This window comes from Salvelinus fontinalis, chromosome 31 (genome assembly GCF_029448725.1).
Source record: "Salvelinus fontinalis isolate EN_2023a chromosome 31, ASM2944872v1, whole genome shotgun sequence".
NCBI classification, from domain to species: Eukaryota; Metazoa; Chordata; class Actinopteri; order Salmoniformes; family Salmonidae; genus Salvelinus; species Salvelinus fontinalis.
The window spans coordinates 33,519,450-33,540,065 of NC_074695.1; the positions used below are offsets into that span (position 1 = coordinate 33,519,450).

The following is a 20,616-nucleotide window of genomic DNA, read 5'->3' on the forward strand; positions in this document are numbered from 1 at the left end:
TCTCTCTCATCCACCTGGACTCTCTCTCTCTCTCACCCAGACACTCTCTCTCTCTCTCTCTCTCACACCCACCTGGACTCTCTCTCTCACCCAGACACTCTCTCTCTCTCATCCGGACACTGTCTCTCACCTACCCGGACTTACTCTCTCTCTCTCTCTCTCTCTCCGTGTAGCTGATGAATGCTGTGAACACGCTGGACCGAACCGTCCTAAACCAGCTCCACGTTCAACTCATGGAGCTCCGCAGCTGCAAGGGCCACAAGCAGTGTAACCCCCGTACCCGCAACCTGGAGCTGGGTGAGTTCCTCTCACACACACACACACACACACACACACACACACACACACACACACACACACACACACACACACACACACACACTATGCCAGGTTGTTGTGGGTTGTGACTACAGACGAATGATCTGTTTGGCATCCTCATCACCATCATCCTCACCAGCAGACCCAAGTCATGCCTTGATTTCTGTTCTTGCATTACTTCTCATGTATCAGTTCTTTACCTGCATTTTAAACAGTTACAACCTCTCCCTGTGTTTTGTTCCTTTTAATTAAGGTCAATTCAGTTGAAAACTTTTTTCTACTTGTATTTATTTGAATTTCAGATAACTTTGTCTTTAAAACGACTGCTCTTTCTAAAGCATTTAAAAGCCTCTCTTAACGAGGTCTCTGTGCCTTCATTGATAGGAATGTGTTCATATGTTTTCTAACCACTGCATTGTCTCTTCTTCAGGAGGTAAAGAGCGAAGCAGCTTTGATGAATACAGGTATCTTTACTCATTGACTTGAACACCACTCGGCACTTAACGATTTATGAGATATTAGTACTATATAAAATTTATATAAATATTCCTAAAAGATGGCACACATACTTGGTCTAAAATACATTGACAAAATACACAACACTTAGAGAATACATACAGTACAGTTGGAAAATATTCAGACCATTCCCTTTTTTAACTTTTTGTTACGTTACAGCCTTATCCTAAAATGGATAAAATAAATAAAAAATCTACACTCAATACCCCATAATGACAAAGCAAAAACAGGCATTTAGATTTTTTTTGTAAATTTATTCAAAATAAAAAACAGAAATACCTTATTTACATAAGTATTCAGACCCTTTGATATGAGACTCGAAATTGAGCTCAGGTGCATCCTGTTTCCATTAATCATCCTTGAGATGTTTCCACAACTTGATTGGAGTCCACCTGTGGTAAATTCAATTCATTGGACATGTTTTGGAAATGCACACGCCTGTCTATATAAGGTCCCACAGTTGACAGTGCAGATCAGAGCAAAAACCAAGCCATGAGGTCGAAGGAATTGTCCGTAGAGGTCAGATGATACAGGATTGTGTCGAGGCACAGATCTGGGGAAGGGTACCAAACATTTTTTGCAGCATTGAAGGTCCTAAAAACACAGTGGCCATCATTCTTAAATGGAAGAAGTTTGGAACCACCAAGACTCTTCCTAGAGCTGGCCGCCGGCCCAACTGAGTAATCGTGGGAGAAGGGCCTTGGTCAGGGAGGTGACCAAGAACCTGATGATCACTCTGACAGAGCTCCAGAGTTCCTCTGTGGAGATGGGAGAACCTTCCAGAGGGGCAACCATCTCTGCAGCACTCCACCAATCAGGCCTTTATGGTAGAGTGGCCAGACTGAAGCCACTCCTCAGTAAAAGGCACATGACAGCCCGCTTGGAGTTTGCCAAAAGGCACCTAAAGGACTCTCAGACCATGAGATACAAGATTCTCTGGTCTGATGAAACCAAGATGGAAGTCTTTGGCCTGAATGCCAAGCGTCACGTCTGGAGGAAACCTGGCACCGTTCCAACGGTGAAGCATGATGGTGGCAGCATCATGCTGTGGGGATGTTTTTCAGCAGCAGCGACTGGTAGGCTAGTCAGGATCAAGGGAAAGATGAACGGATCAAAGTACAGAGAGACCCTTGATGAAAACCAGCTCCAGAGCACTCAGGATCTCAAACTGGGGTGAAGGTTCCCATTCCAACAGAACAATGACCCTAAACACACAGCCACGAAAACGCATGAGTTGCTTCGCGACAAGGCTTTCTGAATGTCCTTGTGTGGCCCAGCCAGAGCCCTGAATTGAACCCAATTGAACCTTTCTGGAGAGACCTGAAAATAGCTGTGCAGTGAAGCTCCCCATTCAACCAGACAGAGCTTGAGAGGATCTGCATAGAACAATGGGAGAAACTCCCCAAATACAGGTGTGCCAAGATTTTCACTTCATACCCAAGAAGACTTGAGGCTGTAATCGCTACCAAAGGTGCTTCAACAAAGTACTGAGTAAAATGTCTGAATACCTATGTAAATGTGATATTTCTTTTTTCTTTTGTAGCAGAAAATTCTAAAAACCTGTTTTGTCATTATGGGGTATTGTGTGTAGATTGGGGGGAAACAATTTAATACATTTTAGAATAAGGCTGTAATGTGGAAAAAGTCAAGGGGTCTGAATACTTTCCAAATGCACTGCACGTGTGGGGCGAGGGTGTTTTTGGTGTTGTGTGCAGTTTCTCTTGCTTTCCTCTGCATCTTTGCATGACAGCTGGTTTGGGGGACTGGGCACTTTTCTAACCTGGGGGTACACTGTACGTATGCTTGACTGTCTCTGCACTGCTTCTGACTGAGGTTGGGAGAGGGTTGAGGACGTATTTTCCTCTGCTTGAATGGGCTGGGTAACAGTCTGTCTTATTGTCGCTTGTGCATCAGGCAATTTCAACGCAGAAAGTGGCCAAAAGTGAAGAAGCCCACCTCCAAATCACTGTGAGTTTGGACACCCCATCTGGTCCTCACGATGCCACCAGTCACCTCTAACTGAGCTTTTCTTCCTCTCTTTCCTCTCTTCCTTCTCTGTAGTTTTTTCAACTCTGGGTTCGTCCAGGCTTGCATGCTGATCTCTGCTAGTTCTAGTTAATAACCATGTCTTTCTCACTCTCCTATCTGTCTGCATGGATGTTCTGACCTGCACAGCTCTGCTCACATCTCACCCTGTCCTACTGTTTCTCACCAGTAGAGGGCGTCATCCACCCTCACCGCCCAACACATCTGCCTTCATCATCTTATCATCTCTGTCTATTGGTTGACTTTTCTCTTTTATTACGTTTCATACGGTCTCTTATAATGTCTCTTTCTGATACTCTGCTGTACATATGGCTTGTGTGTTTCGTGATTTATCTCTATAGTTGCCTGGTGTGAATATCACAGCATCAACCCATTCACGTGGTGCTGACGGGAAGAGATACAGACATAACAGGTGCCAGAGGTTTACTGTGGATGACACTGTTTTTGTCTGTGTGCTTTTGTCTCATCAGAGGACAGATTTGGGAAGGCTGGGAGGGATAGGGTCCATGAGGCCAGAGTGGCCCCGCCCGAAGCGCCCACTGTGGGGGGAACGGGAATGGACTGGTCAGAACTTGAACCCTTGTACAGACTTGACGAGCACGCCTACGATCTCAAACTCAACTTCAACGTCAGCCTGGAGGACTGGGACAACTTTGGTGGGACCGTGGACAGGATGTTCACGTTGTTCGGCAACTTCAACCACCAGCCGAACGGGCGCCGCAGCAACGTAATTCCCGGGGAGGGGAGAGGAGGAAGAGACCACGCCCTGGTGTCATCAACAGACCAATCAACCTCAGCCATCTACCTGACCACCCTGGCCACCCCTGCTCTCCTGCTGAGAGAGGCTGGGGCCGAGGTCCTGAGGGAGGCACTGGGGCTGAATGGAGGGCCGCACCACTCTCCCTCTCCCTCCTCCTCTTCCTCTCCCCTAGTTCCAGCTGAGGAGGGCAGCTCAGACTGGAACCGCGCCCCACCTCTTCTCAACCAGTTTGTGGAGGAGGGCCAGCTCACTCTGCATGAGAAGGAAGAGGATGAGGAGAGCATGGAGAGAGGTGATGAAGAGGAGAAGGAGTTGTTGAGGAGGCGATCATCCCGGTGGAGGCTGAACCATGCTCACTGTGACTGCAGTGACTTTGTTCAGGAGGCTGAGAATGGGTTGCCCGTATGACTACTTGTAAGACCCCTCTCTCTCTCTCTGTCTCCCCTCCTCACCTGAGATTTTAGGGACACTGAACCAGCACAATGCCACCTCTGGCCTGGCCCCCACCCTGACCTCTCACCCTCTTCCTCCTTATGCCACAGCAGCACCTCCAGGCTGATATCGGGATGAGCCTGTCCCTTTAATCCAGACTGTGGCCCTCCAGTGCCCCAGTCATAGCCCAGGCCAGCAGATTGCCCCCTGCTGGCCCCTTCCTGTAATACACCACCACACAACAGACTTCACAAGGAGATCCTCTAGGCTCGAACGCAGCAGCAGTACATGATTATTTTCCTAATGCAGGACTTTGCTTCGGTTTTTGTTTGTGGGGCAGGGAACGAATGGGAGAGGAAAGAAAACTTGATAGATTTTTGATATTCATTGGAATCTTTGAAAAATATTTTGTATTGTGGCCATGTGTACTTTACTTTTAGGTTTTTACTACTAGCTATATTCATTGGCGGCGATTTCATCCCACTGTGCAGCTTCAGTGTATGTGGTACATTGATTTCATGTTTTTTACCCATGTGTTACTAATCAACATTTAAAACCCCTTAATTCTATTAAATGCAGATGATCAATTATGAGATTGCAGCGACGCACGCACACACACACTTTCAGTTACAGTGCAACCTGCCTTTGAGTATGGCGGCAAACATGCATGAGTGGTGGTTAGGGCTAAAGTGCAGGTAGGAACTGGGAGAGTGCCATCTCTTTTCAGTTTAATTGTGTTTCTAATGAAAAACAAGAGACTTGATATTTATGCGATTCAAATATTTTGGGGAAATCATTCTCTTTTGTTTTTTCAATTTCAAAATGAGTGTTTGACATCCAGATGTTGAACAGAATAAGAGTTTTTACTAATAAGATTTCTACAGCTTGGCCTACATGAAGCTTGGTATCCATGGCATTACCTGTTATAAAAACAGTCCAATCAGAGAACATGCATTTGAAGACAGTCATCTGATGTGAATCTAACTTGTCCAGTCTCTTTGGTTAATCTGGGAGTCATTTTATGAAGTCATCCGTCCAATACTTCATTGACATCATCAAAGGCCTTAGAGAAAGAAAGTGCGCTTGTTTTGCAAGCTGGTTTGTCCCAGAGATGGGCGGGACTTAGGTTTGGCAACCCGCTCAGACCTTACAGCAAACCTGGCAGTTTATGTTGCCTAATACCACTTATGGAAACTCAGGACATGCTGGTTTGTAAAACAAGCACACCCAGTCATAATCAGCCGTAACTTCATGGTCTAAAGACTGTGTACACGTTTCCCTTATCATGTATTGTCTGTAGAAATTAAAATAAATGGAAAAATAAATGTATTTAACGAATGTTGCATTCTTTATAACAATATATGGCTGTTACTAGTCCTTTTGTTTTCGCTATACATGGTGCTATTGCGGTCTTAACGTATATATAAAATTGCTGCATGTATTTGAATGTATGTTTTTGCAATTAATGTAAATGTTTAAATATATTTTATAATACACAGAACACTAAAGGTTTAATTATCTATCAGACACTGCCCTCTCTACTATCTGTGCACTGTTGTTTCACACCTGTAAGTATACTCTTCTGATATGAAGATGCAAGGATCCCCCCCCCCCCCCCCCCCCCCCTAATTTACCTGGAAACTGAATCTCCCCCCAGTAATGTACCATATTGTATGATGTAAAACAAGTCCCTTCACCTGGAAGAAAAGAAGCAACACAACTTTTTATTAGCACTTTGAAAGGGGCTACTGTATGTGAAAGAAGGTTTTATCATAACAATGCCTTGTACAGTTAAATAGATTTATCATACATATATTTTTATTTCCTTCGGTTTACCAGTGAACAGTTGATAGCGGTAACTAGTTTGTGAATAAAGTGTTGAATGCCAAGGTTTCCTCTTCACTTAATCTGGGGTGTGTTTATTTTTCATGTTCATCTCAGTCCTGCCAACTTTGATTGGGAGACTCTGTTACCAATGCCATATATGCCAATGTCTTTGTTGCACATTCATGCACTATCATGTTTTTCTGGGTTCTGAATAACCACACATTTGATCTTGTTTCATATTCAGCCAGCAGGGGTCACTGGTTCTTTCAGTTTGGGAAGCCTTAGTGACTAGCACATACAGTTTATAATCATGTCAGGAATTTGTAATCGCTTGACAACTGCATTGTTTTATTAGCCTAGTACATAAGCGTTCTTTCACAAACAGGTTGTTTGATGACGGACTCCACCATGCCGTGGTGTGTTTACTCTGTGTGGGCACTAGATGGGTGTATTGAATCATTTAGACACAGATCATCAGACCGCAAAATGCAGAGAGGACAGTTCAATTACAGTCCTGTAGGGTTAAGATTCCACACAACTCAAAGGCATGGTGGAGTTTAGTGGAGGGGAAGGAGGGGGAAACGCCGACCGTCTGACTCACACAGACAGGGCAGGGGTGAGAGGCAGTACTCTGCGCTGTAGTTACGTGGAACTGCACATCGCTGGGAAATCTACAACACACATCTTTTTCCAACTTTTTGCGCATATAATGTGAGGAAAATGGCCGAGACAAGGTAAGCAAGTTACTATTGTACAGTGTATTGTCAATGTATGTTTTGATGAACGAAACTAGACGGATACAATTAAACAAGTTTTTTTCTGTTGATCCTCGTTACAATGTAGCCGCTATTCAATTCTGCCGATTCATGACTGTCTGCTGTGCAACAGTACAATACCGCTAATAAAACAGGGCTGAAGTAGGCTAATTGACTGGCGATGAAGTTTCAAATTGGTCAAACCTTTATAGCAAAACGTTTTGTCTCCGTTTATCTTTTCGTGCCAGAATTTGAAACGTTCACTGTATTTGCAATTCAAAGGGTATGCTATGAAAATTCATAAGAACCAACATTTGTCAAAGGCAATTCGTTATTACAGCGTAATAATATCATGTAGTCAATGAAACGCACTAAAAGTTGATATACAGGACACTAACAAGATATAAAAACGAATGCATTGGGATAAATGTTATGGTATTTCAATAAATATTTGATTGTTCTGTATCAATACGCATTATTTATGGTTGTGGCTCTTTTTTTTCTAGACAGTATTTCTTTTTAACACACCCACTGAAAAAAAAGTAGAACCAGCCAAACCATGCCTCTGGGCAACTTCAACGTTCAAACACGGGAACTAAGGTTTTTACAATGGAATAGGTCTAATGGGTTAGTCTGGGGGAAACATGCCTGATCTTGACCGTTTGCATATCCGTGAACAGATGCTGAACGCGACAGGAGAGGGCTGGTTTGTTACACATGTTCCAGGACCTTCTCCTTCCCTCTGGTACTGTCAGTCAATCGGCCAGTCAGTCACCCCCAATCCTGACTGCCAGGTGCCATCCTTAAAGGTCCAATGCAGCCGTTTTTATCTCAATATGAAATCATTTCTGGGTAACAATTAAATACCTTACTGTGATTGTTTTCTGTTAAAATGGTCAAAAAGAAAAGTATTTCTTAGAAAAGAGCAATTTCTCAAGCAATACTTTTCCAAGTACTGTAGCTGGGTTTCCATCCAATTGGCAACAGATTTTCATGCGAATACTCTCTAGTATCCACATAAAGAAAATATGCGCATTTTCCCACCTGTGGTGTGTTCCCACCGAATGGACTTTTTGCTGATAAAAATCCGTGTGTCATGTCATAGTGCACACAAAATGTACTTTTCGATTGTACCGAATACACATCTAAAGTTCAATATGTTTCCATCACATTTTCAACAATACCGATAGTTTTGTCACAACAACTATTGCGTTAGCAAATGTTCCTACTCTGGTCCTAGAAGGTGCTCTCTGGCCGACAGCTTGCAGATAGGCCTACAGTGTGGGTAGGCTGTGCTGGTATAGTCTACACAGGATGAGATGATTGTGGATAAGAGCGAGAATAGTTTTATTTGTCAAAAACAGTCACGCATCGATCATAATGTCACCAGAATAAGACCCTAGATATTTATTGGAAAGGAGCGTCAAGATCACAGTGCCCTTTCATCATAATTTACTTCATCTGTAGCCTAATGAACTGCATTGTTTCCCTAGTAGTAGTGGGAGGGCCACACACCATATCATCTTGTGACTCCAAGTTTACTTTGATAGGATGGTTATTATATCAATACAATATACACAATACCACATAACGACAAAGCGAAAACAGAAATACCTTATTTACATAAGTATTCAGACCCTTTGCCATTAGTCTCAAAATTGAGCTCAGGTGCATCCTGTTTCCATTGATCATCCTTGATATGTTTCTACAACTTGATTTGGTGCTCACACACCTGTCTATATAAGGTCCCACAGTTGACAGTGCATATCAGACAGCAAAAAAACGAGGTTGAAGGAATTGTCCGTAGAGCTCAGAGACAGGATTGTGTCAAGGCACAGATCTGGGGAAGGGTTCCAAAAAATGTCTGATGCATTGATGGTCCCCAAGAACACAGTGGCGTCCATCATTCTTAAGTGGAGGAAGTTTGGAACCACCAAGACTCTTCCTAGAGCTGGCCGCCCGGCCAAACACCACAATCGGGGGAGAAGGGCCTTGGTCAAGGAGGTGACCAAGAACCTGACGTTCACTCTGACAGAGCTCCAGAGTTCTCTGTGGAGATGGGAGAACCTCCCAGAAGGACAACCATCTCTACAGCATCACCAATCAAGCCTTTATGCTAGAGTGGCCAGACGGAAGCCACTCCTCAGTAAAAGGCACGACAGACCACTTGGAGTTTGCCAAAAAGCCACCTAAAGGACTCTCAGACCATGAGAAACAAGATTCTCTGGTCTGATGAAACCAATATTGAACTCTTTGGCTTGAATGCTAAGCGTCACGTCTGAAAGAAACCTGGAACCATCCCAACGGTGAAGCATGGTGGTGGCAGCATAATGCTGTGGGGATGTTTTTTAGCGGCAGGGACTGGGAGACTAGTCAGGATCAAGGGAAAGACGAACGGAGTAAAGTACAGAGATATCCTTGATGAAAACCTGCTCCAGAGCACTGAGGACCTCAGATTGGGACAAAGGTTCACCTTCCAACAGGACAATGCAGGAGTGGCTTCGGAAACAAGTCTCTGAATATCCTTGAGTGGCCCAGCCACAGCCCGAACTTGAACCCGATCGAACATCTCTGGAGACACCTGAAAATAGCTGTGCAGCAACGCTCCCCATCCAACCTGACAGAGCTTGAGAGGATTTACAGAGAAGAATGGGAAAAACTCCCTAAATACAGGTGTGCCAAGCTTGTAGCATCATACCCAAGAAGACTTGAGGCTGTAATCGCTGCCAAAGGTGCTTCAACAAAGTACTGAGTAAAGGGTCTAAATACTTATGTAAATGTGATATTTCAGTTTTACATTTTTAATACATTTGCAAAAATTTCTACAAACCTGTTTTTGCTTAGTCATTATGGGATATTGTGTGATGAGGAAAAATAACAATGTAATCCATTTTAGAGTAAGGCTGTAAAGTAACAAAATGTGGTTAAAGTCAAGGGTTCTGAATTCTTTCCAAATGCACTGTATTTGCGCATACCGCCATTTCTAGCATAATTCATTTTACCAATCCAAAAAGATCCCACCATGTCGAATGAAAAAATTATTTGTTGGCATTTATAAAATTGTATCAAAACTTCCTGTTTCCATCACAGCTGTCCAGATTTTTGTTTTTATAAGGTAGGACTTCACAAACTGTGGATGGAAATGTGGTTAGTGTCTGTCTCTGAGTGGTCTGAGTGGGGAGGGGAAAACTGAAAACTGAAAACTAGCTGTTATTGGCAGAGAGGTTTGGAACTCTCCTTCTTATTGGTCTATTAACTAATTTACCACCTGGTGATGTCACCAGGCAGGCCAAACTCCATCCCAACTAAACAGACAGAAATGTCCGGTCTTTTCAAACATCTGTTACAATTTCACAGTATTATTCCAACCTCATAGGGTGGAAATGTATGTAAAACAGAAAAGTCAGGTTTTTGACTGCATTGGACCTTTAGTGGAATCATGAGTGGGATGGGAGTGGACATATTTTATTCATCATTTAGCTCTTACACAGAGTCAATTAGCTATTGTTGGGCACATGTTTTAAACAATTGAATCAATTAGAAATCTAAAGATTCGGGTAGTTCAGCTTCACTTAATAGCCTGTAATCAGTTGATGTATAGTAAAGTAGTTAGAGCAGCTTGCTCTACTGAATAGAGATGCCTGTACTCTATAATCATACTTGAAGTGAGTCCAAGTTACACATTGTGAAGAGACTGAGCAAATGAAGGCAATGGAAGCATAACCTATGTTTTATTGTGGTATGGAAAATCCAAAGTTGGATTGTGGTCCGATTTTAATTATCAGTTTGTTGTCTTGAATTTGTCAGATGTTCCTACGAATTGCTTGGTTTTGTTGCCAAAGTTTAAACACCAAGCACTATTGCATGTTCCAATTTGCTATTACTATTATATAAAGTATTCATGTACTATATTTCCATCTTGGTTTCCCACTGCTATTCTGTGGAGAGAATGTGCATGCGTGCGTGGGAAAGGGACAGGTGCTTATACCCCCCCCCCCACCCCCCCACACTCTACCCATGGTTATCCCGGGTGAGCTGAAACAAATAGCGTTAGGTTCCGACGTCTTTAGTCACTCACACACCCTCCACCAGTTGTGTTTATCCATCATTAAACATCTGAAAGTTGTTAGCTGAGTAAAGCTATTCTATAATAAAGACAAAAATCATCTTTACTTGGATGTACCGTTATGGCTGAAGAAAACATCTCATGGGCTTTTATAATGGCCTTGTACTTGTGTAATATACGGTGAATTCGGAAACTATTCAGACCCCTTGACTTTTTCCACATTTTGTTAGGTTACAGCCTTATTCTAAAATGTATTAAATCATTTTTTCCCTCATCAATCTACACACAATACCCCATAATTGTCACGCCCTGGCCTTAGTATTCTTTGTTTTTCTTTATTATTTTAGTTAGGTCAGGGTGTGACATGGGGAATGTTTGTGTTTTGTTGGTTTTGGGTGATTATATGGTAAAGGGGGTGTTGGGTGTAGTGTATGGGTTTGTGTTGAGTGCATGTGTCTAGCGTTGTCTATGTTGGTTTAGTTGTCTAGGAGAGTCTATGGTTGCCTGAATGAGTTCCCAATTAGAGACAGCTGATTTCTGTTGTCTCTGATTGGGAGCCATATTTAGGGTAGCCATAGGCTTTCATGTGATGTGGGTAATTGTCTATGTTATACGTTTGTAGCCTGTGTGTGCACTTCGTTCTTAGCTTCACGATCGTTTTCTTGTTTTGTTTAGTGTATAAGTGTTTTTGTTTCGTTTTGCCTTCGTATTCATTAAAAGGAATATGGCTTATTTTCCTACTGCTGCGTTTTGGTCCGTCAATCCTCCACACGATCGTGACAATAATGACAAAACAAAAACAGGTTTTTAGAAATGTTTGCTAATTTATTACAAAAAAATGAAATGGAAATATCACAATTACATAAGTATTCAGACCCTTTTACTCAGTACTTTGTTGAAGCACCTTTGGCAGCGATTACAGACTCAAGCCTTCTTGGGTATGACACTACAAGCTTGGCACACCTGTATTTGGGGAGTTTTTCCCATTCTTCTCTGCAGATCCTCTCAAGCTCTGTCAGGTTGGATGGGGAGCGTTGCTGCACAGCTATTTGCAAGTCTCTCCAGAGATGTTCGATCGGGAGCAGGTTTTCATCAAGGATCTCTCTGTACTTTGCTCCGGTCATCTTTGCCTCGATCCTGACTAGTCTCCCAGTCCCTGCCTCTGAAAAACATCCCCACAGCATGATGTTGCCACCACCATGCTTCACCGTTGGGATGGTGCCAGGTTTCCTCCTTATGTGACGCTTAGCATGTGGACAATCCCTTCGACCTCATGGCTTGGTTTTTGCTCTGACGTGCACTGTCAACTGTGGGACCTTATATAGACAAGTTTGTGCCTTTCCAAATCATGTCCAATCAATTTCATTTACCACAGGTGGACTCCAATCAAGTTGTAGAAACATCTCAAGGAGGATCAATGGAAACAGAACGCACCTGAGCTCAATTTCGAGTCTCAAAACAAAGGGACTGAATACTTATGTAAATAAAATATTTCTGTTTTTAAAAAAATTCTGCAAACCTGTTTTTGCTTTGTCATTATGGGGTATTGTGTGTAGATTGCTGAGGATTTTATATTTATTGAATCCATGTTAGAATAAGGCTGTAACATAACACAAGTCAAAGGGTCTGAATACTTTCCGAAGGCACTGTAGTTGGTATTGTGATTACTACTGGCTAAGGCCACTTCTGTTGTAGATTTGTTGTAATGGCTTTCTCTCTTCCGGTGCTCCTCTCCATTCACCTGTCTCTCCACTCTTTCCTTTCACCAATGTTCTGTGAGCCCAGGCACGCCAGGCATGTGGGACTGTTTTTACTGGTCAGGGTCAGTTTGTGCTGACTGGGAGTTTGGGCCGAAAAGCTGCATTGTTGGGCCACTGACTGCCGGATGAACCGGAGGGAGCTAACCATTGTGGACATCATCAATGACCATTTTAGATGTTGTCAAAAAAAACTTCAGTCTTCCACAGCTGTGTCGGTGTGTAGTAAGATGGTTGTTGTTGGTTGGTTGATGGAAAGTAACTGTTTGCGTGCACGTTACTTTATGTGTATTTGTGCGGTTGTTTCCATTGTTGTTGTATACCTGTAGGCTACAATAGGTTTGAGTTAGCACGGTTAAACTGTGAACCCCATAGTTCTTGGATGAGAACGGGCAGGGAGGGTCAGTAAGGGGGTCCCCCAGGCATGGTAGGGTGTGTCCAGACAGGCCTCATAGACTAGATGTAACATCGTGAACCTAAATCCGGGACACGTTTGATGTGTTTACATAAGACAGAAAGTTACTTAAGGAAAAAACAAAAGTAGTGTAGTTGGCCGGGGTGGATGGGTTTTTGTATAACACAAAACTCTAGCAATCGAAAGGTTGGACAAAGTTAGTATTTTAGCTAATTAGCAACTTTGCAACTACTTACTACTTTTTAGCAACTTTTCAACTGCTTAGCATGTTAGCTAACCCTTCCCCTAACCTTAAGCCTTTAACCTAACTCCTAATCCTAACCTTAACCCCTAACCACTAGCCTAGCTAATGTTAGCCACCTAGTTAACGTTAGCCACCTAGCTAACTTTAGCCAAAACAAATTGGAATTCGTAACATAATCATATGTTTTGAAAATTCGGAACATATTGTATAAATTGCAATTCGGAACATATCATAGTGTGCGGGTTTCAAATTTTTTCTCACCGTAACATATCATATGAAATGGATGATGGACATCCACAAATTAATACATACCATACGAAACGTAACATATTATACTAATTGTAGTGTCACAAATGTCATTTATTATGTTACGTCTTTGCCCGAGTCCACGTTGGTGTGTCAGTGCAGAGACCTTCTTTACTGGGGTTGTTTGGTGCTGTCTGAATAATACACCTCTGTGGGGATGGAGATTGCCTGGCTACCCAGACTCCTTGCTCCGGCCAAACGCTACGCCCCGCCCACAGACGTTAGTTTCTTCTCCGCAATGAGTCTGAATCTGAGTACCTCCCTGACCCTTCACCGAACGCAAACACATTAGGGGTCGTCGGATTGGTCCAGAAATCAATGGGTTGGGCCAGAGCCAGAACACACGTGGGTAAAGCGGCTGTTGGAACATTCGCAATTGGCTTTGATACTCTGATTGGTTAGAGACGATCCAATCGCTGATGACTTTGTTTTGTACAACACCTCTCGTGCCCTTCATCACCAGAAGCGACTTCAATGATGGCAGTCTCAGACTAAAGTATGTGGCAACCAACAGAGCAGCGGAAAGAATTTAGTGTGAGTCAGGGAGACACTCCTCTCATCTCCAGAGCTGTAAGGATGTCTGTTCGAGCTGCCCAGGCCATTAATTAATGATACTGGACTGCTACACACTACAGGCCATTCACCCACCAGTGTCAGAGCACTTCTAAGACCTGACATGTAAGTTAGTCATGACTTTGTAACAACACAAGACAATCTAAAGCAACATCTACGGATTAACTGGTTAAGCAACATTGTCAACAATAATATGAAACAACAGTGATTTTGGTCACTCAGGCTTCCGAGTGGCGCAGCAGTCTAAGGCCCTGCATCTCAGTGCTAGAGGTATCACTACAGACTCTGGTTCAATTCCAGGCTGTATCACAACCGGCCATGATTGGGAGTCCCATAGGGCGGTGCACAGTTAGCCCAGCGTCGTTAGTGTTTGGCCAGGGTAGGCCGTCATTGTAAATAAGAATTTGTTCTTAATTGACTTGCCTAGTTAAATAAAGGTAAAATAATACTAAATAAAATATCGGATGAAAGGCCTGGGTCAAACATAGAATTGAACCCTGAACGGAACTCCAAGAGCCTGGTCAGACCAAGTTTCTTTAGTGTATCTACACTCTTAGAAAAAAAGGTTCTATCTAAATGCTTTGAATGACCTTTTTGGTTCCATTTAGAACCCTTTTGGTTCCAGGTAGAACCCTTTTGGATTCAATACAGAACCCTCTCCACAGAGGATTCTACATGGAACCCAAAAGGGTTCTACCTGGAACGCAAAAGGTTTCCACCTGGAACCAAAAAGGGTTAGAAGAACTGTTACCATTCACCTCATGGACCTGCCACCCTTCAGAGCCTGGTTCATCTCTCACCGTCTTCTTAGGTTCCTGCCTTCCAGTGAGTTTTTCCTAGCCACTATGTTTCTGCCTCTGCATTGCTTGCTCTTTGGGGTTTTAGGCTAGGTTTCTGTAAACCACTTTGTGACAACTGCTAATGTAAAAAGAGCTTAATAAAATACATTTGATACATGTCAATATTCCAGATTGGAAAACCCCCAGCAACCAACACTGGGGATAACGTTACTCTAATGACTAGTTATTTCCAGAAACCTTTCAGTTGCCTTAACATTCCCCAAATACTCCTCCAGTCCAAACCTCTTGGCTCCTCTCCCTTTCTGTTTGGTTTTACCACTACCCAGTAGGTGGTTGTCTGGAAATAACTCACAGTATTTAACTGGTCTAACTGGACCGTACCCCTGGCGTGGTGGTCCTTGGGACTGGGTCCCAGAGTAGTAGTCTGTAAAAACGCCTGTTCATTAAGATGGGCAGAGATGGCCCGGTTTCAGTGTTTTAGGCCATTACCACAGCCAAGCCTTGATGTGCTACATTGACTTTACTCCTGGGCCATGACTGGAAGACCCATACCAGGAATGTTTACAAAAGTAATGCTTTTAAATTGATGGTAATTTATGCTGTATACATTTTGTGTTTTTGCAATTCCTGATCTTGTTTTTCCTCCAATTGGTTGGCAGTTGCCTCCAAGCCCTTCGAGGGATGACGAATAGGCTATACACCTGTAGATGATGTGATTACTTACCCTCCTGCTTCCTTGTGACTACTAAAAGTACAAAGCAACATTTGAAAAGTTTGGGTTAAGGGAAGGATCAGAGGAAAGCTTCTGTTGTCAACCTTGCATCTATCTCCTGTGCTAATTTATTGGGGTATTTGTGATTTTGGAGAAGAGGTTGGAGGGGAGGAGACTTTCTCACAGTTGGTGTTGGATCAGCACTCTTCTGCAACAAATCTCAGACGAACTTTAGAGTCATTGACATCTCCATGGTAACAGTGTTTGGAGTGGCGGCTGGCTGGGTAGAGGTGTTGACAGAGACCTAGTGTCAGGGACTAGGAGGGCTGTTGATAGGCATTGTGTTGATGTGTTCTGCTGTTTGCTGAGTAAAGCCTCCTTTTGCTCCTGTAAACACAGTCATCCCTCACAACACCATGAGAAACCATGTCACACAAGACAGACTTCTTCTCTCCTCCATTCAGCCCCAAGTCTGTCTTCTCCTGTCTCCAGAAGCTTGCAAAATCATCTTTGACCATTTACAGTTGCCTGGTCAGAACAAGACTTCTACTGAAGGGTTCATGGTTTAGCCGTTTACCATGAATAATTGGCCTACGGTTTATCACCTGCCAGATTCACAAAAGGCTCTTCAATGAGGGATTTTCTTTTTATGTGTTAGAGTGTTTGCATACAGCCACACACACACATTCACACACACAATGCATGGGTCTGTGACTAACCTTGTATTTACCCTGGAGTCAAACAGCTCAGTCAACACAGTGGTGTAGCCCAGGTCAGCATGCAAGGCACCATGCCTCTCAGTCTGAATGTAGTGGCTTGTTTTCCTCTCTCACAGTGGAAACTCTGGATATTCCTTTGTCTCTTAATCACCTGGTCAATGTTGCAGTAAAAAGGGTCCCCCATGACCCAGGCCCAGCAGACTGACCGGGAAGGGAGGATCAGCTTGCAGGATGGAAAAAGGCTCAGTGGTGGGCACCACAGTGTCCAGCCTGCCTCAGCCCAAACAGCCTTTCCTGTGCTGAACCGGTGCTTGGCTGCTGGTGTGTGTGTGTGTGTGTGTGTGTGTGTGTGTGTGTGTGTGTGTGTGTGTGTGTGTGTGTGTGTGTGTGTGTGTGTGTGTGTGTGTGTGTGTGTGTGTGTGTGTGTGTGTGTGTGTGTGTGTGTGTGTGTGTGTGTGTGTGTGTGTGTGTGTGTGTGTGTGTGTGTGATGGTTAGAGCGGGTATAGGTTGGGTGAGACAGACAGATACAAAACAGTGACCACCACACTGTCTGTCAATATATCCCACAGGTGGTTAATTACACCCTGTCTCTACCAGCAGGTCTTATAGTCTTTGTGTGTAAGTGTGTGTGTGTGTGTGTGTGTGTTATGGATGTGACAGTGGGTGATGGAGAGGGTCGTGGTATTGCAGCTGTTCTGGTTGTCCTGATGTTTGCACGTGCTAACCTCTGTGTAACCCAGGACCTGACTGGGGCCCTGTGTCTCCCAGGGGAGGGCCCCTAAGGACGGTCATTAGTAGAGTGGACGCCTAAAGGAGAAGGCCAGTGGAAATGAAGGATAATCTCTGCCATTGTCTGGGTTAATGAGTGCTGGGAGCTGCTGCTCAGGAATGCCCATGGTCCATCCATCCATGCTTTTGTTTAATGGATCCCAGACTAAGGGCTGGGAAAATCCACTAAGAAGAGGTATGATTAACCTACAGTAGAGCCTAGAGAATGAGATATGGAGGAAGAATGGGCAACCTGAAGATGGTTGTGATCAGTGGCGATGCTCAGCAGTATCAACGTTCACCAGAGTAGCGGTAGTCACTAGGAGTGACAGGAGATGCTCTTAAGTCTTTGCTCTACAAATCTCCTTTCAGGAGGAGGGCCATTGGAACATTGGCGGATGTAGGAGTGAGCTACTCCGCACGCACACACACACACTGCCGCTACTTCAATCAAATCATGTCCCTGGGAGCTCGTTCAGGAGACTTGTAAGATCAAAGCAGCAGAATACTTTTAACTCTACAGATTAGTTTAAAAAGTATCAGGATGCAAATTACCTGCAATTAGGCCTAATTAAAAACATAACTATTATGCAAATCATGACTGTTGGGGAAATGAACAATGGGACAATTATATTCAGCAAACAGAAAAAGAACGGAAAACCTAATTTTACGAATTAAACTTCATTGCCAGTAACAGAATAAAGTTGCGGCATTGACTGGTGTTCACAGTATGCGTGCACATAGACTAGAGGTCGGACGATTATGATTTTTCAACGCAGATACCAATACCGATTATTGGAGGACCAAAAAAGCCGATACCGATTAATCGGACAATTTTTTTGTTGTTGTTGTAATAATGACAATTACAACAATACTAAATGAACACTTATTTTAACTTAATATAATACATCAATAAAATCAATTTAGCCTCAAATAAATAATGAAACATGTTCAATTTGGTTTAAATAATCTAAAAACTAAGTGTTGGAGAAGAAAGCAAAAGTGCAATATGTGCTATGTAAGATAGCTAACGTTTAAGTTCCTTGCTCAGAACATGAGAACATATGAAAGCTGGTGGTTCCTTTTAACATGAGTCTTCAATATTCCCAGGTAAGAAGTTTTAGGTTGTAGTTATTATAGGAATTATAGGACTATTTCTCTTTATACAATTTGTATTTCATTAACCTTTGACTATTGGATGTTCTTATAGGCACTTTAGTATTGCCAGTGTAACAGTATCATCCGTCCCTCTCCTCGCTCCTACCTGGGCTCGAACCAGGAACACAACGACAACAGCCACCCTCGAAGCAGCGTTACCCATGCAGAGCAAGGGGAACAACCACTCCAAGTCTCAGAGCGAGTGACGTTTGAAACGCTATTAGCGCGCACCCCGCTAACTAGCTAGCCATTTCACATCGGTTACACCAGCCTAATCTCGGGAGTTGATAGGCTTGAAGTCATAAACAGCGCAATGCTTGAAGCACAGCAACAGCTGCTGGCAAAACGCACCAAAGTGCTGTTTGAATGAATGCTTACGAGCCTGCTGCTGCCTACCACCGCTCAGTCAGACTGCTCTATCAAATCATAGACTTAGTTATAACATAATAACACACAGAAATACGACATTAATATGGTCGAATCCGGAAACTATCATCTCGAAAACAAGACGTTTATTCTTTCAGTGAAATACGGAACCGTTACATATTTTATCTAATGGGTGGCATCCATAAGTCTAAATATTCCTGTTACATTGCACATCCTTCAATGTTATGTCATAATTACGTCAAATTCTGGCAAATTAGGCGGCCCAAACTGTTGCATATACACTGACTCTGCGTGCAATGAACGCAAGAGAAGTGACACAATTTCACCTGGTTAATATTGCCTGCTAACCTGGATTTCTTTTAGCTAAATATGCAGGTTTAAAAATATATACTTGTGTATTGATTTTAAGAAAGGCATTGATGTTTATGGTTAAGTACATATTGGAGCAATGACAGTCATTGATTGATTGTTTTTTATAAGATAAGTTTAATGCTAGCTAGCAACTTACCTTGGCTTACTGCTTTCGCGTAACAGGCAGGCTGCTCGTGGAGTGCAATGTAATCAGGTGGTTAGAGCGTTGGACTAGTTAACTGTAAGGTTGCAAGATTGAATCCCCCGAGCTGACAAGGTAAAAATCTGTCGTTCTGCCCCTGAACGAGGCAGTTAACCCACTGTTCCTAGGTCGTCATTGAAAATAAGAATGTGTTCTTAACTGACTTGCCTAGTTAAATAAAGATAAAATAAAGGTGTAAAAAAAATATATACCAATTTCCGATTGTTATGAAAACTTGAAATCGGCCCTAATTAATCGGCCATTCCGATGAATTGGTCGAACTCTAACACAGACAGACTTATAGTTGTGTGTGTGTTGGAGGGTGTTGGTGTGATGTGGGGGGTCTTTAAAGAGCAGCGCAAAGAGGAGGTAACTTTAGCTGTTTGGAACAGATGAGCTGGCTGTGTCCAGTCAGTCAGCCAATGGGTTTGTGGTGATAGGTTCACTGGCACCAGCAGCTCTCAGACCACTGGAAACCTGCCAGACTCTCTCTCTCTCTCTCTCTCTCTCTCTCTCTCTATAGAACAGACACCATGAGGACATTCACCCTTACCCGTCACTCCCTTTATATACCTAACCACCCCCACCCTTTTCTCTTTAGTGTCTGCTATTTGTATTTGTATGTATTATGGATCCCCATTAGGTGCTGCCAAGACAGCAGCTACTCTTCCTGGGGTCCAGCAACATTAACTTCTACTTGCACACAATCCCGGATCCGGGAGCACCCCCATCAGTAAAAAAGCTGACTAGCATAGCCTAGCATAGCGTCACAAGTAAATACTAGCATCTAAATATCATTAAATCACAAGTCCAAGACACCAGATGAAAGATACACATCTTGTGAATCCAGCCATCATTTCTGATTTTTAAAATGTTTTACAGGGAAGACACAATATGTATTTCTATTAGCTAACCACGATAGCAAAAGACACAACTTTTTTTTCCCACCATTTTTTTCCTGCATAGGTAGCTATCACAATTTCGACCAAATAAAGATATAAATAGCCACTAACCAAGAAACAACTTCATCAGATGACAGTCTGATAACATATTTATTGTATAGCATATCTTTTGTTAGAAAAATGTGCATATTTCAGGTATAAATCATAGTTTTACATTGCAGCCACCATCACAGCTCTCACCAAAGCAACTAGAATAACTACAGAGACCAACGTGAATTACCTAAATACTCATCATAAAACATTTATGAAAAATACACAGCGTACAGCAAATGAAAGACAAAGATCTTGTGAATCCAGCCAATATTTAAGATTTCTTAAGTGTTTTACAGCGAAAACACAATATAGCATTATATTAGCTTACTACAATAGCCAACCACACAACAGCATTGATTCAAGCCAGCAATAGTGATAACGAATAAACCAGCAAAAGATATTAATTTTTTCACTAACCTTCTCAAACTTCTTCAGATGACAGTCCTATAACATCATATTACACAATACATATAGAGTTTGTTCGAAAATGTGCATATTTAGCGGCACA

General features: G+C 42.9%; 2 protein-coding genes across 6 annotated transcripts in view; both read left to right on the forward strand.

The window, feature by feature from the left end:
• LOC129830087 (extracellular sulfatase Sulf-2-like) overlaps window positions 1-3,467 on the forward strand; it is a 185,617-nt gene extending 182,150 nt beyond the window's left edge. For 3 of the 5 annotated variants that reach the window (XM_055892297.1, XM_055892296.1, XM_055892298.1), the window contains 4 exons: window positions 174-297; window positions 749-782; window positions 2,749-2,802; window positions 3,351-3,467. In XM_055892297.1, the coding sequence (XP_055748272.1) occupies window positions 174-297; window positions 749-782; window positions 2,749-2,802; window positions 3,351-3,381 (243 nt within the window). In that variant the 3' untranslated portion in view covers window positions 3,382-3,467. The remainder of the gene's footprint in view (window positions 1-173; window positions 298-748; window positions 783-2,748; window positions 2,803-3,350) is intronic. The other 2 variants (XM_055892299.1, XM_055892300.1) reach the window with 1 other exon arrangement.
• A 3,014-nt stretch (window positions 3,468-6,481) lies between these two features.
• LOC129830086 (rho GTPase-activating protein 39-like) overlaps window positions 6,482-20,616 on the forward strand; it is a 91,116-nt gene continuing 76,981 nt past the window's right edge. The window contains exon 1 of the mRNA XM_055892295.1: window positions 6,482-6,633. Within this exon, the coding sequence (XP_055748270.1) occupies window positions 6,620-6,633 (14 nt within the window). The 5' untranslated portion in view covers window positions 6,482-6,619. The remainder of the gene's footprint in view (window positions 6,634-20,616) is intronic.